At 37.2% G+C, this 19,272-nt stretch overlaps 1 protein-coding gene across 1 annotated transcript in view; it reads left to right on the forward strand.

Annotated features, from left to right (window-relative positions):
• NELL2 (neural EGFL like 2) overlaps positions 1 to 19,272 on the forward strand; it is a 326,039-nt gene that overhangs the window by 290,891 nt on the left and 15,876 nt on the right. Inside the window, exon 16 of the mRNA XM_064591364.1 lies at positions 10,918 to 11,058. Coding sequence (XP_064447434.1) covers positions 10,918 to 11,058 — 141 coding nt within the window. The remainder of the gene's footprint in view (positions 1 to 10,917; positions 11,059 to 19,272) is intronic.

Genomic DNA, 19,272 nt, shown 5'->3' on the forward strand with positions numbered 1-19,272 from the left:
AGTTTTATCTAGGAATTAAGATTTACACAGGTGTGAGAGGGTCTTGGGGAGTGAAGATCTACAAAGCTGCAGCCTGAGGATTTGAGAAACACTCACTTATTACTTCAGAATGACACACTCGAACTGGTGAAGAAGCCAGAGCTCAGAGGAACCACTGACACTGATTGCCATGACTCCTCCCAAATAATGGCTTCTTCCTCACTTCTCTCTGGCAAATCTCAGGAGTTTCTCTCCTTGTTAAACACAGAACCATACAGAGAAAGGGCTCTGGGAAATGTAGCCCCCAGTCTTAGAAATGAAAAATGGTTTGTAACAGCATATATCCCCTATGGTTTTTTCCTAATATACTTCCCTTCTAAAATCCTCCCTGAATGGGAGATAGGATCAGAGCAGAGGTATGACACAATCTGACATATATTTTAATAGGATCATCTGGATGCTATGAATTCAGAATGGACTGTAGGAGGGAAAAATAGAATCAGGGATATTCATTAGGCTGTTATATTAATTCAAGTGAGAAATGATGGTAACATGGACTGGAATGGCAAGCATGAAGGTGGCTAGAAGTGGTGATTAGATTCTGGATATATTTTGAAGACATTGCCTGTAGGATTTTTGGATAGCTTTGGTAAGAGGAGTGAGAGAAAGAGAGAAATTAAGAATAAATCTAAAGTTTTTTGCTTGAGTAATGGGATGGTGTTGCCATTTGATGTGGTGGGGAAGACTTCAGAAGGAGCAGTTTGGTATCCAAGTGGAAACATTGAGTGAGAAATTGAATAACTGGGTGAGAAAACAAATGGGTTTGGGAGAGAAGAGAATGATCTGGGAGAAAGTGTGCATGAGGTAGTGTATTATTTTCCTAGGGCTGCTATACAAAAGTACCATAAACTAGGTGGCTTAAAATAACAGGAATTTGTTACCTTATAGTTCTGGAGGCTCCAAGTCCAAAATCAAGGTGTTATCAGGGCCATGATCCTTCTGAAGACTGTAAGAATCTTTCTTGCCTCTTCCAGCTTCTGGTAGCTCCAGAGATTTTTTTAGCTTGTGACTATATAACTGCAATCTCTGCCTCCATCTTCACATTGATTTTTTGTATGTGTGTTTTTCTGTGTCTTCTCTTCTGAAAAGGACACCAATCATTGGATACAGGGCCCACCCTAAATCCAAGATGATTTTACATCAGGATCCTTACCTAATTATATTTGCAGAGACTCTATTTCCAAATAAGGTTACATTCTGAGTTCCAAGTGAACATGAATTTGGGGGGACCATTATTCAACCCACTACAGATAGTTTTTAGTGTATTGATGGTGGTTGGGTATTTAAAGCCCTAGTACTAGATAAAACCACTGTGAAGCTAGTAGAGAGAAAAGAAAAGATCAGAGAATAGATCCCTGGGGAACTCACACTTTTGGAGATTGAGAAGATAAGATCTGCAAAGAAGCCCAAGATATAGAGGCCAGTGAGGTAAAAAGAGAACTAAAAGTGGTATGTCCTTGCAAAATGAGGAAAGTATTTCAAGGAGAGGGGGATAAACTACTAGTAGGTCTTTCTCTGCCTTGATTTAAACCTTTATAAAATATTTTTTAAAAAAATACTACATGGACATAAATTTTCTAAGGAATTGTATATCCTAAAATATCTTTATTCTGCTTTCATAGATATTTGACAATTATGCTAAGTATAGACTTCTAGGGTCAAAATAATTATTTCACTCTGTTATAGCATGCAGTGCTACACGTGAGTAAAATGATGCTAGACTACTTCTCATCCCTTTATATGTAACCTATTATTTCCCTCTGGAAAATATTAAGATTTGTATTTTATACTGATTGTGAAATTTTACAGTGTGTATTTAGATGTGAGTCTTTGTCTTGTTCATTTGTGAGGCAGTGTTGTATATGGAGTAAGGGTTTGATCTCTGTATCTAGGGTGTCTGGTTCAAATTCCAATTTTGTTTTTCAGTAGTCTTGGAGAAAATTACTTAAATTCTCTTAAAAATTACTTGCCTACATTTATTCCTCTTTAAAATGGGGAACATAATATTTCCTACTTCATGGGACAGCTGTCAGCACTAAGTGAAATATATAGGTAAATTGCAAGGAACAGTGTCTGCTACATAGTAAGCCATCAATAAGTATTGACTATCAGGTCACTATTCATTAATTGGAGACCTTGGTTTGGGGCCTTTTAATCTGAGGACTCTATAGTGAAGAGTTGTTATTGTTTCTAAAGATATTTTTCTCCCATTGACTTTTCTGCTTTCTTGGTATGAATTTTGTCTTTAATCAGAAGCTGGACCTTTTAGGTTAGAGCTCTTTGCTTTTTTTCTATCATATTTTTCATCTATCTTCTATATGTTATACTTTTCAAGAGACTACTTCTACTTGATCTTCCAAGCCTTATATTACATTTTAAATTTTTTCAGCTATCGTATTTTTAATTTCCAAGAACTCTTCCTTATTCTCTGAATATTCCTTTTTTTATAGTACAGTGTCCTCTTCTTATGGATGAAATATTCTCTCAAATCTACTTGAAGATATTAATAAGAAATGTTTTAAGTTCTGTCCTGTAAATTATTTCTGTTTCCTTCAGGGTCAATTTTTCTGATGGTATATCTTGATTTTTCTAATAACCAAGTAAATGTTATATGCTTTTCTTAAGTATTTATTGTCCCTTGAATTCACATGAATGTTTAAGAGTGAAAAAATAGAAAAACTGATTATGAGCTTTGATATGAAGTTTAAGTTTGTTGACTGGCAGACTTAAAATAGGTGCGCTAAAAGAGAACCAATTTTGTTCTGTTTTGTTTTTATAATTTGAGATCTCTAATTGCTGAAGTGAAGGGACTTTGTTCCAAAGGATGATAACTCTTATATTAGCTGCCCAGTTTCTTCCGGATATTTTATCTATTTTCTTTACAGAAGAACCATCCATTCTGGCTTTAAGGGTGATTGCTTTTTCTCAGCAGTCTGCTCAAGTGGGAGGAGGTGGATGGGTTGATTATTCATCAGTAGACTTTTAATTAAACCAGCTACTTTCAACTCCATGTCTCACATTAGCTTAACGTGGTATTTCACGTCTCTTTGGAATTCTTCAGGGAAAATTACTACCCTTATCACCTGTAGCACCCCATTACTACATATATATTCTAGGCTGTGTCTTCCTTTGCTCTGACTATACCACTTCACCTATATTCTATTTTCCAAGGAAAGACAAAAACTTACTGAATTTTCTTTTCTGCTGGTGGTGTTTTTCCTTTTGCCTTTGTTTATATAATCATCACGTTATACACTTTAAATATCTTACAGTTTTATTCATCCATTATATCTCCATAAAATTGGAAAAAATAAAATTGTTTTTTTAGAAAGGAAGGTAAAAACATATATTTAAGAATAAATCCTGGGAAATATGCATAAGACATCCTTTCAGAAAACTACAGACTACAAAAATTATTAGATAAAGAGGAAATATATCATGCATCTGGATTAAAAGATTCAATAATGGAAAGATGTCAGATCAATCCATAGAATAATTCAGACTTTCCCCTCCCCCATTTTTTGTTTTGTTTTTTGTTTGTTTTTTGGTGAGAAATTCACAAAGTGATAGATGATAAGCTCAAAGAATCAAGATACTTTTGAAAAGCAGGGGGAAAAGAGAGGACTTTCTCCAGAACTGAAGTTATTCTAATTAAGTCAGAGTAATATTCGCAAATTTAGGCACCACACCCCACCCCTAAAGAAACCTTATGGTAGTTGCTATTAAGGCAAAACAAGGAACACATAGGAGAAAGTACAAAAAGCAATGAGCGCTAGGAGATCTAACATAGCCTTTGGAGTCAAGGAAGGTTTTCCCAAAGGAAATTAATTTTAATATGAGACAGAAACAGGTGAAAAATCGTTAACTAACTGGATAAGGCAATGAGAAAGAGAGAGGAGCATTCTAAGCAGTAGGGGCAGCATAGGCAAAGACTGAAGGAAAAAAAGAAACACTAAGACCCCAGGAACCACAAGAAAAATCAGGTTGTCTTGATCTTCTTTCTCTGTATGGTATGTCCCTGGACATATGTAGTGTGAACTTAGCCAGTCTTACACCAACACAGGGAACATGAGAGGGCTTTGTACACTGACTGAAGATAAGCATTTGAGAAAAATATTCTTCCTTATCCCTATTTCCACTGTTTTTTCCCTCAAGTCTTTATTACCTTTTCTCCTAGATCATGATATACATCCTCATAGGGATATGAGACTGCCCCTAGTTTTGCCCAGTCCCATCTGTCCAACATAGAAGTGCTACCCTGTTCCTCCCAAAGTATGGCTTAGATCAATCACATCACTCTACCGATACTCTTCAGTGACTGTCCACAGAAGAAAAGACGTTCTCTGATCCAAACTCTACTTGTAAAACTGTATTTTCCTCTGCTCCTTTCCAAGTAATCAAATGACATAAGTGAGCATGCTTTATAAACTATTAAGGCTTATTTCAGAGGTGCAGGTGGAATTTATACATATTAATAGCCTGTATAAGCCAGGTACCACTCCCATGAGGCCTTGTATAGTTAATGGTAGGAAACAGCAAACTAGTAACAGAGAGAATTATTTCTCGTTCAAAACCAGAAAACTCAGAGAGATTTGGCAAAATATTCAAAGTTACATATCTACAAGCCAAAGAGCTGGAATTCACTCACATTAAGATATACACTGCGATATCTCAAAGAGGAAGCTGTTTCTGCAAGTGTTGGTCTTGAGAAGCAGCCTAATGTGGGAAAGAGAGCACTGGACGTGGCAATTGAGAGGGTTCAGGTCTGTTGTGTGAGCTTGGGCAATGTATTTGTTCTCATGGCTTCTTTGTGACATAGGAGTAAGAATATCTCACATGGCTGTAGTGAGGACTAAATGATATGATATAGTTAAGTGTTTTGTATTTGTATTAATGCTTTTTTGAGAGCAGTCATTAACTTCCTGATCATGAGCTATAACATAATGAAAATAATTTTCACTAAATCTGTAATGTTATTACCCAACTTGTGAAGAGGATTTTATGGTTTTCCAAGTTTATTTACATATGTTGTCCTGTTTTATTTTCAAAAAAATGAATATGAAAAAAATCAGTCTTATGAAAGCTTGGACAATATTTTATATCCTGATCTGGTGTAGTTATTAAAAACAACATAATGCTTAAATGAGTTTGCATTCCTTGAACACTCACATCTAAATGTTAAAAGCAGACTCCCCAGAAGCTCAACAAGAGACAGAGGGAAATGACCTTGTGATTAAAAAAAAAATGCTGCAGATAATCTAGAAAACAAATAATCCACATGTGGGTAATCAAGAGTTGATTAATTGTTTTCAGGATGTTTAATTGCCTGCTGTTTATCAATATAATTTAACTGCCAGTGCACAGGACAGTGATATAAATAGTCCAAGTACTATTTTTTATGAGAAATGATGTCAGGTTTTTATTAATGATAAAGAGGATGAAAGACAGAACTCTCATTATTTGACTTTGCCATTAAAAATAATGTGCTCATTTTAAAGAAGAACGGGATTTTCTTCTGTATAGAGTAGCAACTAATCAGTTTCCTCTTAGCTTAAAAGAGAGCAGGTTAAACTAATGAGCAGGGTCTGTTTTAGGCATGGGTGATTCTAGACATTTGCACATTTTTATTCTTAGTTATGTTATGATAGAAATAACTTTTACTGTGTATGAGAAAAAAGTTGCTTATAACTCAAGTGTCTCATTCTGTAATTATATTTAATTTTACAAGGAAATAATTTATCATTCTCTGAAGTGACCCTTTAAATGCTGATGGCAACAGCCATTTTCAGTTGAAAGCTGTGGTCCGTGTGACATTCTAGAAGGCATCCGTTCTTGTGTTGTCATACCTGAGGGAGACAAAGAAAACAAGTCACTGACAAGTGTGAGCTTTTTTTTTATTCATATCTTTTTCTTTCTTGTTTTTCTGCTCATTGGTTTGTTTTTAATGATCACCTCAAAACATATGTGCTTTTTAGAAAATCTATCCTCAACAGTGCCTTCCACTTTTATTATCTAAGTCGATTTTGGTCCCTGGAGTATGACTACTGTTCATGACTGCTGTTGGATGGCTAAATATTATTTGGAGTTTGGATTCTCTGTGCTCTGGGACAGCATTTTAATATCATCACTAGCTGACTGTTCTAAATGTTGCTACTGAGGAAGTTTTAATTGTCCCTAGGGAACTGGGAACTAGTTCCTTTCTAAGACAGAATATGTAATGAAATCATGGGTTTTCATAAAATGTATTTTTAGTTTTCTATATAATGTACCTACAGAGTACAGAATTAAGATCCTTATAATCAAGACTAAATCATATGAGCTTATACATTCTGTACTAATCTTTTTGAATACTTTTATTCAGTTTGGAAGGTAATTTGTTCAAACCTGGTAGTTCTCATTTGGAATGAAATAATAACATTTTTCTCTCCTAGGTCTGCTGTTCCCTGTGTATCTAACTCAATTAGATAATGCGAAGTTTGGGTTTTAGCTGACCAAAAGAAAATACCCAAGAAATTAATTCTTTGAAATTTTGTCTTTACTGTTTTCTATATGAATCACAATATATGCATATTTGAAAATGCGCAGCACAATATGTGTGTCATTTATATGTAAAACTCATAGTAATATTCAAATTTGTGTATAGATAAAATATACTTACTTTTTTTTAAGATTTTATTTATTTATTTGACAGAGAGAGAAAGAGCACAAGCAGGGGAAGTGGCAGGCAGAGGGAGAAGCAGACTCCCCGCGGAGCAGGGAGCCTGATGCGGGGCTCTATCCCAGGACCCTGGGATCATGACCCAAGCTGAAGGCAGCTGCTTAACCGAATGAGCCACCCAGGCGCCCCAAAATATACTTACTTCTTAAATTGTGGATCACATCTCCATTCTTCACTTACTAAATATTTACTGAATAACTAAGAACATACATACCATCAGATAGCTTACAGATGAAGCTGTTTGTTTTAGCTTTGGCTTTAATTAGAACCATGAACCAAACAAACATGCCTTCTGGTGGGAAGTGCATACTTCAGTGATTCAAGCACACTCATTTTCTGCTGACTTTCACCAAAGCAGAAAAGTTTGCATACACAAATCAATATTAGCAGGAACATGAAAGAGTAAAATGAAGTACTACATATTATCTGACTAGTTTTTCTTCACTATCCTAAATAACAGCAAGTATATAATTTGAAGCATGGCATAGACATCCTAAGTATTTTATAAATTGAGTCATATTTTATTTTTTTATTTTTTATTTTTTAAAGATTTTATTTATTTATTTGAGAGAGAGAATGAGAGAGAGAGAGCACATGAGAGGGGGGAGGGTCAGAGGGAGAAGCAGGCTCCTCGCTGAGCAGGGAGCCCGATGCGAGACTCGATCCCGGGACTCCAGGATCATGACCTGAGCCGAAGGCAGTCGCTTAACCGACTGAGCCACCCAGGTGCCCCTATATATTCTTTTTTTTTTAATTTATTATTTTTATTTTATTTTTATTTTTTTAAAGATTTTATTTATTTGAGAGAGAGAGAATGAGAGAGAGCGAGTTCATGAGAGGGGGGAGGGTCAGAGGGAGAAGCAGACTCCCTGCCGAGCAGGGAGCCCGATGCGGGACTCGATCCCCGGACTCCAGGATCATGACCTGAGCCGAAGGCAGTCGCTTAACCAACTGAACCACCCAGGCGCCCCTAAATTGAGTCATATTTTAAAGGAATTAAGGTATTTTACTACATGAAGAATTACTCAGCAAATCTTTCTGAAATGTGAATAATCGCTCCATACTGTATTTTGGTGTTTTCAAAACTTTAGCCATTTATATACCAGCTTCATCATTTTTGTTATATTTGTATAATGTTTATACCAATATTTACTTAATATTGTTTCTGTAATATCTCTCACTTTTTAAATTTAAATATAATGTCACCACAGTACTATTAGTATCACTTGCTATAAATGGAAAAATGTCAGAAATATAAATACGTAGCCATTAAAATCCTGTATTATCACCTAAATAACATGCCACTGGTGCCAGACATATGACTTGTTGGGAATCACTGTCCCATATGATTGTAAATTCAGATTTTTATAAGTTTAATTCTCTTAAAGCACAATTTAGATGTCTATTAATCTCAGTGAGGGCAGAAGTTATTTCTGCTTTGTGCTTCCTTGTTTCCCCAGTACTTAGTACTTGGCGCATAATAGGCATTCAATAAAAACTGAATGGCAAATTAATGAATAGTGCATATATTTGCATATTCATCCTCTAAAATACTACTTAGTAGTAATAAATAATAACACAAACAGGAAATGAAAGTACATTTTTTAAAAAAAGGAAAATACATTTTGTGCAGCATATGTTTGTATCCCCAGTCTTTAGAGCACGAAGTAATATAACGCACAGCATTCTTATTAAACTTTAATGAGCATGTTTGTAGCTCAGGGAAGGGTGCTGCAATGTACAAGAGAGAAGTGGGCACAAGGCAGTAAGGAGCGGGTCTAGTGATTGGGAAGAGTGAGGAGAGAAAGTAAGGGAGAAGTAAAAATTGAAATATATATCGATGTCATGAGATCCAAGCTAACCCCGCAACTGTGTTCAGGCAATAAAAAAGGACTAAGTTAAAGGCTAAATATACATGCGAAAGTTGTTTCAGTGGAGAAGGATCTGTTCCATTAATAGTTACTTACAAATCACCAACACCAATGACCAGATTCTTCTAAAACGAGATGCTCTACAACATCCCCCTCATGGACTTTCTTCCAATAAACTCACTTCTAAAGCTGAAACCCCAACCTGGTTTTTTTGTCCCTGCACTTAAGAAATGACATAATCAATTTTCTGCATCATTTGGGCTAGAAGAAAAGACTGTATTAAGCTGAAATGAGCATAGCATTTTAGCCCCATTTATAATTGGAGATTCATGAGTTAGGGAGGCACCTGAAATACAAATAGGCTGTTTCATAAAGCCTAGGAGCCCTCCGTAAATGGAAGCAATCCATATCAGCTATTTGTCAAGAAGTCAGTGGTTAGCTGATTTGACCACTAACAATTATTTTGACAATAGGAATTACTGACAGTAGGAACTAACTCTTCAGAAGAGGAATTACAGAGGCAAAAGCATTCTTAGTTCAGAAATGATGTTAAAATTATGCAATGATATTATATATATATAATATGTATATAATATATTTACCTTTTAGGTAAATTTAGGTAATAGGCCAAGCCTATTACCTAATCTAAGAGAATGGCTTGCACCTTGTTTTAGTGAAGGGACTCTGGGTTTGTCAGGAAGTAAATGAGTGATGACTTATTTCTCTTAAAAAAAAAAAAACTATTTATTGATTTACTCAAAAAAGTTGTCTCTTTCAAAACTGAATAGAGAAAACGAGAAATTTAAAAAAGAAAATGAAAGGAATATATACTTCCAAGAATTTGGAGTTAAATGAGACTGAAGTAGGAAGCAAGTAGATTCTTTGGAGCTGAAGTGGACTGTCTTCCCTCAACTGAGGGAAGACTCTAAAAAGCAGCAGGCCTTCCCTTCAACATGAGGGACACCGTCATGCCTGCTCACTGCAGCAAGGACTGAGACGAGGTGTGGGAAGCATATAAGAAAGGGCTATCCGATGTTGGTGAGTGGAATCTTCAGTCATGGCAGAGGGCTGTCAAGATGGAAGTAGGGTTCATGTGGATACTTTTGGCAGCTATGATGATGTGCTACCATCTTATCATTTATGAGGTTCTGAGTCAATCAGAGCACCCAGAAGAAGGGGGCACTCCGTAAGGCAACTCCAGGAATTACTTTTTCCTCTATGAGCAAAGGAAGAGACTTGGATTGGTGCTGGATATTCTCATCATTAACAGACTGAATGAATAAACCCATAGCATCAGATAAGATTTTTAAATGGCAGCATGCCATTTGACCCAAAAAGGAGAATAAAGGGCTCACACTATTTGGGAGTAGTAATAAACCATTGGAAGAAATATGTGAGACTGAAGATACCTAGCTCTTTTTGTTTAGACAGTTTTCCCGATTTCAGCCTGTGTCTGCTTGTAGGAAGGAACACACCCCTGAAAGTCAGGTGACCTTGGTTAAATCCCATAATTTCCTTTTGCCTCATTTTTCTTTCATATGTTCAATACCCTATCTACCTGGCAAGACTTTTTTTTTTTTTGAGGGTTGAATGAGGTAATATATGTGAAACCCATTAAAAAGTGACATCGATGGTATGTATTCTCGAAAGTATAAAGCATGTTGCTATTGCTACTGGAGATGAATGAGATTTTAGTCAGGGTGGGTAGGTTATGTTTATAGTAGTAAAAGATCCTAACATCTCAATGGCTTAAAGCAAAAAGCTTGATTTCTTGCTCATACTCCATGTCCATCCCGACTAGGGGAGGAATATGCCCCACATCACCCTCACTCAGGGACTCGGGCTGATCTTTAGAGCCCCTGGAGACTGCTGGTCGTTGTGATGGGGAAGGGTACATGGAATCACAGGCTGCATCTTAAAGTGACACATGCCACTTCCTAATTGGCTTCATGCATTCACATGGCAATCCTCGCTTGTGTCCAGAAGAAGAGCGAGAAATATATGGTGAGCAGCACTAATTGACCCTCAGATTGTTTCTCTTCATTTTACCCATTTTGGATGACTTCTGCAACAGAGAAGCCATCCAGCTATCTCTCCTGTTACTAATACCACTACCTTCTTTCTGTATAGCTTTCAACAACCAAGTAGACATTCTTGAGTTTCTCTTTCCTCAGTTTTAAGGATTTGCTGGCACTAAAACATCTAGTAGCTGTCTAGCAGAATATTTTTCATTTTGGGCAGAGAAAAGCAGCAATTGTATAACATCCCGTTTTTTTCTTTGCCAAACAGACATTGACGAGTGCTCTGATGGCTTTGTTCAGTGTGACAGTCGTGCTAACTGCATTAACCTGCCTGGATGGTACCACTGTGAGTGCAGAGATGGCTACCATGACAATGGGATGTTTTCACCAAGTGGAGAATCTTGTGAAGGTCAGTACAAAGAGAAGAACTAGAGTTTAAGAACACCTTTTGAACTTGAAGAATATGCAGTAAGGTGTAAGTAGTAGACATTGATCTAATGTTTAAGTTATTGGTGATTTTTGCTGTGTGTTTATACAAGGATGATTGGGAACATGTTACAATCTAAACTTTGCTAATTATGATAATTAATTGATCTTTAGATGTTTAAAATTTGTGACACTAAACCAGTTCTCTTTGGATATTTGCAACTGTTGAAGGGTGTTTTTAAAATGAAAAAACCCACAGTATCAGATAAGATTTTTAAATGGCAGCAGGCAAAAAGCTGACCCGAAAAGAACTAGAAAAACTAGATGAGGCAAGCAAGATAGAAGGAAAATAGAGGGAGAGGAAATATGATAATGATATGGCCAAGGATAATATTCACAGTATGTGCTACTCTGGGCTCTTCCTAATGTATCACTTGGCTGGCAAAGTAAGAGCTGTTTAGTGAATGTTGAATGTTGGATACAGAATGTTGGCTTTGGAGGAGATTTCAATCTCATAGGAGTGGAAAATTTAATCAGGTCATATTTAATTACTTACCATTAATTTTGAATTATTTTCAGTGAATTGACAACTCTGCCCCTCTGTAGCCCCTTTTAAAGGGCATGGTTTTTAGAAAGCAGGCAGGCTATACAAAGCCTCATGAATAATTGCCAGGGAAACCACCCAGACTGAAAGGATTTGCCATCAGAAGTTTGGCACAGGAACGGAACACAGAGCAAACCTCAAGAAGTTATAATTTTCTCCATTTGTATTTACACCTTCATAAATTAACAACCTGAGAGAATAATGGGACTAAAATGACACAGCAGTGAAAGCCTTGGAGAATCTAACTTAACAGTACTTGACACCCAAATGATAAGCTGTCTTTTATTCTTGGACCTCAAAGGGTTTTCACACAGAGAAAAGTGAAGCGGACTTGGGTGATGGATGTTTCCAGTGCACTTTGCACTTTGCTGGCAGCTGCAGAGCTTTGGGCCTTAAGCAGAGGGTTCATCTGGATTTTTTTTGCATGGGAATGGAAATGCTGTTGCCTTACCAGGAGCTAAAACCTGGCATTTGCAAATAACCACTTAACTGTGGTCTGAGGGCTTTGCCTTGCCTTCCTGAATGTCCCAGAGTGAATCCTTCTGGCCCTGTAGAGAATGCCGGGAACCATGGATTGCTCATCAAGAGGCAAAATCAGTGTGATTTTGCACTTCCCTGATAAACTACTTTTTTCAAGGGGAAGAAGTCTACTTTTTTTGTTTGTTTGTTTAAAAGTGCTACCTTTTTGTTAAGATTGTCTTTTACTTTAAGTTACACACACAAAGAATGAATATAAGCTGATTATCAATAATTCAAGTCACACACAAATACATAGATTAAAGCTGAAAATGCATCTTAACTTCATCCCTCTCCTTCGCCATCCGTTCCGCTTCCCCAGGGGGAACCTGTGTTTCGTTTTGCTCGGGACCCTTGCACACCCTTTCTGTGCATCAGAATGTGAAGAGAAGGGCGCCTGGGTGGCTCAGTTGGTTGAGCGACTGCCTTCGGCTCAGGTCATGATCCTGGAGTCCCTGGATCAAGTCCCGCATCGGGCTCCCTGCTCGGCAGGGAGTCTGCTTCTCCCTCTGACCCTCCCCCCTCTCATGTGCTCTCTCTCTCTCATTCTCTCTGTCTCAAATAAATAAAAAATAAATAAATAAATAAAAATCTTTAAAAAAAAGAATGTGAAGAGAAAAAACACATACCTCTGCCGACTATCTCACTTTACATTTCCAGTGGTACTCGCTGTCTTTGAAGTTTATGACTGCAAATCTCAAGAGGGCTGTCTTAGTTATCTATTGATGCATAACAAATTACCCCCAAAACTTAGCAGCTAAAAACAACAAAAATTATCTGACAGTTTCTGTGGGTGAGGAATCCGTGCACAGCTTAGCTGGAGGCCTCTGGGTTCACGGTTTCTCATGAGGTTGCAGTCAAGTTGTTGGTCAGGCATGTGGTTTCATCTTGCAGACTTGTCTGGGGTGGGAGTGGGGTGCGACGCTCGGGGAGACTCTGCTTCCAAGATGGCTCATGTGCCTCTTGGCAGGCCTGGTTTCCTTAACACAGGAACCACTCCCCAGGACTGCCTCAAGACGTGGGAGCTGGCTTCCCCGAGAGTAAGAAATCCAAGCAGAGCCAGTGCTTGGCTTGGATAACTTAATAACTTTTACAACTTAATCGCAGATGTGCCATTTCATCCATTTCTTGCATTCTGTTTGTTAGAAGTGAGTCAGTAGGTCTAGCCAGCCCACATTCAAGGGCATGAAGAGTAAATGGTGAGGTTCACTGGGGACTAGCTTATACACTTCCTCCTGCAAGGGCCATCCGCTTTACCCAGCATTCAAATTTTTTTCCCTTAGTTACTTTCCCCTGCAACTCTCCAATACAGCCATTTCATACCTTCTCTAATCTCCTCAAATCTTAGGTACCACTTCCTTTCTCTTCATTCTGTTGATGGCCCTGCTGCTTAATTAGCCGAGAAAACAGAAGCACTTTTGCCCCAGGAGCTATACTAGCTTTACTCTGATTTATATCTGTAACTGCTGCTTTCCCTTCCCTCCTGTTTCACTGAATTAAGTTTCATTTCTCCCATCAAAAATTAAACCCTCCATAGTACCTTACGACGCACCTCCTCTCACCTGCTTGAGGTCTTTGCCTTTGGACTATCCACTTTCTCTTCCATATGATACTCTTTTTCTGCTGTATCATTCTCATCAGCATACAAATAGCCTGGAGTAGCACCCATCTTAAAAAAAAAAAAAAAACAAGCAAAGGGGTGCCTGGGTGGCTCAGTTGGTTAAGCAACTGCCTTCGGCTCAGGTCATGATCCTGGAGTCCTGGGATGGAGTCCCGCATCGGGCTCCTTGCTCAGCAGGGAGTCTGCTTCTCCCTCTGACCCTCCCCCCTCTCATGCTCTCTCTCTCTCTATCTCATTCTCTCTCTCAAATAAATAAATAAAATCTTTAAAAAAATAAATAAAAACAAGCAAAAAGTAAAAAAAGAAGTAACTTCCCTTGGTATCACCTGATTGTTCAAACATTTCCCCCATTTTTCTGCTCCCTTTTAGAACAGAACTCTTTGAAAGAGTCTTTTATATTTGTTATCTCCATTCTCTTGCTTCCAACAACACTTTAGTCCCACTGCCCCCATTGAATGCTTTCCTTTCAAGATTACTAACAATTTCCATCTTGCCAAATCCACCACTCGGTTACTGTCACTTTGCTTGACAACTCAAGCATTTGAGCTAGTCGATCTTTTCTTCCTCTCAGAACAACTTTCTTCACTTGGCTTTGGGGACGACACTCTCTCCTGTCTTTCTCTTAGCCTATAGGCCTCTCCTTTCCCTCTCCAGAGGACTACATGTTCAAGCACCAGAGGGCGGTTGGCAATCTTCTCTATCCATTCTCAAACTAAATCAACCAGTTCCATAGTTTAAAATGCTATTTATATATTGCTATTTCAGACCTCTTCCCTAGTTGTAGATGCATATATCTCGTTGCCTACTGGGTATCTAACTTGGATTTCCAAAAGACAACTCAGACTTAATGACTAAAATACAACTCTTGATCTACTCTGTAATTCCTACAGGCCCCAAAACATACTGGCCCAGACCAACATTTTGGAGTCATTGTTTCTTTCTTTTCTTTGTACTTCATAGCCAATATATCAACAAGTCTCATAATTTTGATTTCAAAATATATTCCCAGTCTTACCACTTCTCACCATGTCTATTGTTACCATGTTGGTCTAAGCCATCATTATCTTCTGTCTGGACTAGTGTCGCTTTCTCCAAACTGGTCTCCCTACTTCCACCTTTGACTCCCTTAGAGTCTTTTTTTCTATAGCCCTCAGAATGATTTCTTAAAATCAGAAGTAGTAAGAGCATGCTCCAATTTTGTTCCAATGCCTGGAGCCTTTCCATCTCTCTTCACAGTAAAATCCAAACCCCAACAATGGCTTACAAGGGTCTACATGATATGGGTACTTGGCTTTCTTGCCATTTCACAAATATACCAAACTGGTATATGCTCATATTCTCATATGCTCTTCTTTTTGTTTGGAATGTCTTTCCCCAGATCTTTGCATTTTTCTTTCCTATAATTCAGATTTCGTCCAAAATGGCTTCTCCTAGACTCCCAACTTAAAACAGCATCCTTCTCTGACACTCTTCATTTACCTTGCTTTACTTTTCTTCATAGAAATTATAAGTTCTCCTGAAATGATTGCATATATTATGTGTTTACTTGCTTATTATCTTCTATAGAATGTAAGCTTGAAGAGTCATAGATTTTTTGTGCTTGTCAACCACCAGTGCCTAGGACAGTGCTTGTCACATTGTAGATAATGTATTGATTTGTCCATTGAAAAAGATTGAGATGGATAAAAATTGAGATAGATAGATACATAGATACACACATAATATTTAATCAGAAGTACATTAGGAACATAACCTCTGTTAGAAGTAGATATATAGTAAGATATATAGTAGATATAGTCCTATGTTAGAACTAAACATATAAAGTAGTGATCAGGACAGAATGAAAAAACATAGTGCACTCATGAGTGTTCAGAAAGTAACAAGGAAAATTAAACTAGGCATTAAAATAGCACATGATAAAGATGAAGATGGGGTACTAAAGGATTGTATGAGATGCTTATGCAAAATAGACTTTTCAAGGAAATTCTTTAAACACAGAAACAGCAGGAAATCTTTTTTTTTTTTTTAAATATAACTCTGGAAAGATGATTCTACTGTTATCGTCCATAGAATTTATAATGATTATCAGAAAAACCTACGACTTTTTCAGAAGACAATGTGCTCTGAAGGATTCCTTAAAAAAAAAAAAAAAAGTATTATAAAAAAATACTAAAATGCTTCTTCTAAACACCTATCCATTTGCTATAATTTCAGTGATTTGTAGAATTATAATATTAGTATTTAGAAGGATACAGTTTTAAGAGTATGATTATATCTGAACAGGTGCCATTTTTCTGTTGCTAAAAAAAGGCATTTCAAAGTGGACAAGGTCACAGCAGTAGGTTCACAATTACTCTGAAGACATACATAAATATATTTGGAGACATGAATAAATAACTGTGCACTGTTTCACTACTTTTCAGGCTGCAGTTGAATAATCTACAACATGCGTGTTTACAAGCTGCATTCATACAAATTATATGCTGTTTTGCTCATCCATTTATCTCAGAGGTATAGATATTTAATCCCCAGATAATGTGCCTGAGTACCATTTTCCTTTTCCATGTCATCATTTCTACTATGCCTGAAAATATGTCTCTCTCTGAGAATAAAGCCTAGTATTTTTTTCACACAAGGATATTTTATTTACATGCCCACTCCCCCCACCGCCCAAAGCTTTAATTTCTGGATTATTTTTAAGCTTGGTGAGGTTTTTGAACTTGTAAGACCAAAAAAATAATGTTTATAGGATAGCATCTTTACAATCCAAATATTGTAAATTCTTAACCTAAATCAAGAAAAAGGACAAAAATGAAGTGAATCCAATTCACCTCAACAAGTAGTTCCAAGTACCTTACGGGATTTGCCGGCATCTGCTGCATAGAAACATGAAGGAGGTGGGGCCACCGCTCTCGGTTGGGGGGAGAGATAAGATATGTACAACAACTGTCACACAAGATAGAGTGTAGTGACTTTCTTAATAGAGGAGAAAGCTACAAGGCTGAAAATAACAAATACTTGAGAAAAATATAAATTTAGAGCTGTTAGGAAAAAAAAGAAGAAATGATTTCCTGCTTGGGAACAAGAAAGGCTGAGTGTCTAGCATTTGTATTAGGACTTTGAGTATGGTATGATTATTAGCAAGTTGAGAAAGGGAAAGAGAGATGAACAAAAGAAGTAGCTTTCAATGCCTTTCTAAGAAGTTTGAACTTGACTCTAAAGGACTATTTCTGAGAAAGGAAATGATGAAAATATAGCTTCACCAAATCCATATTTGGGCCCAGTTCTATATTCTCAACTCCAGACCCATATATCCAACTATTTACTGGACAGCTCTACTTGGAAGCCCAGAGGGAACTGTAATTCAACATGTCCTAAACTAACTCATGCCCTTCCTCATCCTGCCACCCACTTTCACTCCACAGCGAAATCTTGCTCTTCTTTCTCTAAATAGCATCAGCCAAATTTTCCAAGCCAGAAATCTAAACATCATTCAAGACCACTTCCTCTCCCTAATCTTTGAAGCTAACAAATCACTAAGTTGCTTTATCTTTGTTTTTTCTATTTTGGAAGATTCTCTCCCCGTCGTTTCTTTCTGTGCATCTCTCCACTGCTAACGATCAGTACAACAATGTGCTTACGAGCACAGACTTTAAGTCTGACCGCTTGGATTCTTGCCTGGACTCTCTGTACCTTGCCAGACCTTGGGAAAGTTATGCAACACTTCTATGCTGCAACTTCCTGATCTATAAAATGGGGAGAATAACTGTACCCTCCAGTTGTTGTGAGGATTAAATGAATCATATGAAAGCACTTAGAATTGGGCACATACCAACCACTATGTAAGTTTTTGCTTTTGTTATATGACCATTGCTTGCCTGGACTATGGAAACAGCCTATTAATTGATCTCCTGGCTATGAATTCTAATCCACTCAAATCCCTTTTCCAAAATGAAGCAAAAGGTATCTTTCTAAAAAAAATCTGATTATGATTTTTTTTTTGCAATTCCCTAAAATGACATTTTATTCTCTTTATGATGAAATACAGATTTCTTTTTTTTTTTTTTAAGATTTATTTATTTGAGACTGAGAGAGAGAGAATATGCAGGGGAGGAGCAGAGGAAGAGGGAGAGAGAAACTCAAGCAGACTCCACACTGAGTGTGGAACCCAATGCTAGGCTCAATCTCATGACTCATGAGATCATGACCCATGAGATTGTGACCTGAGCCGAAATCAAGAGTCAAACGTTTAACTGACTATGCCACCCAGGCGCCCCTGAAGTTCGGATTTCTTAACATGACCTTTACTTGGGCCCTGAGTACCGCTTCAGCTCACTGTCTAACTACTCTGTTCCTCTTGGACATTCAGTTCATTCCTTCTAACACATCTTGCTGACTCTAAACTTTGGGCTTTCAAGTACACCCGTATCTCTGCCTAGACCACTCTTTACCTCCTGTAGCTTGGCCAAATCTTATTCATAGTTTAATTGCCACTAGGTGTGTATGTGGGCAGGAGAAATATCCAGAAAGAGCTACCAATGTGATAGGAAGCAAGTAAAGAAAATTTATTAGGGAGGGAGAATGAACTGCATAAATCCTGCTGCTAGATAAGTTAGATCTGAAATGAGACTTGGCCATTGGATTTAGCAACATTATTTCTTCGATAACTCACTAAAGGAGTTACCAGTATTTTTAAAGTTGGAATTTTTATATATCATAGTAGGTTTTTCAAAGCAGAATATACACTCATTGTGTATATTTAATTTAGGAATTTTACATTATAATAAAACTATATGTAACAATGAATTCCAAAACTCTGTACTACCATTCAATTGAGAATAGTCTCTGCATTGGGAAACCAGTGTAAATAACAAGCGGGGGGTGGGGGGGGCGGGAGGTGCCGGGCGGGGGGGAGATGAATTCAAATTAATTCAAATCCCATTGTATAGCAAAAGGTAATCATTGGTTCATAATGATTTTCTGCCTACACATTTCTCCAGGTATGACAAGTACATATCAACCATTGTTGTAAGTAACTTATTACTCTAATTCTTTATTATAAACGTACTTGATTTCAGAGTACGTGTTCCTTTTGTGGCTGGACACCTCTTCTTTGTCTTCTGCAGCAAATCCAAGGATTGTCTCTGCCTTTAAGAAAAAAAATGCATTACCTGACAGCAGAGCTTTTATTTTAAATGTCAAGCAAAATGAAATGATTGTAAAAATCCAGTCATTGCCATTAACGGAATAATATTTGTATAGAGGATATTTAAAGGGTTATGTAGTAAGAAATATTTGTACCGTTTGTGGTCAAAGAGACCAAATAACTATGGTTAATGTTTTCCCTGTTTATTATAGTTCCTAATTATAATAATATTTAATAGGAAATGAAGATCAAGTCATCAATATACTTTATTATTCTGAGTAGATTAAATATAGAGCTATTTTATAAAATT

This window comes from Mirounga angustirostris, unplaced genomic scaffold (genome assembly GCF_029215605.1).
Source record: "Mirounga angustirostris isolate CCGP_5_RB_7025 unplaced genomic scaffold, mMirAng1.0.hap1 SCAF_5, whole genome shotgun sequence".
NCBI lineage: Eukaryota > Metazoa > Chordata > Mammalia > Carnivora > Phocidae > Mirounga > Mirounga angustirostris.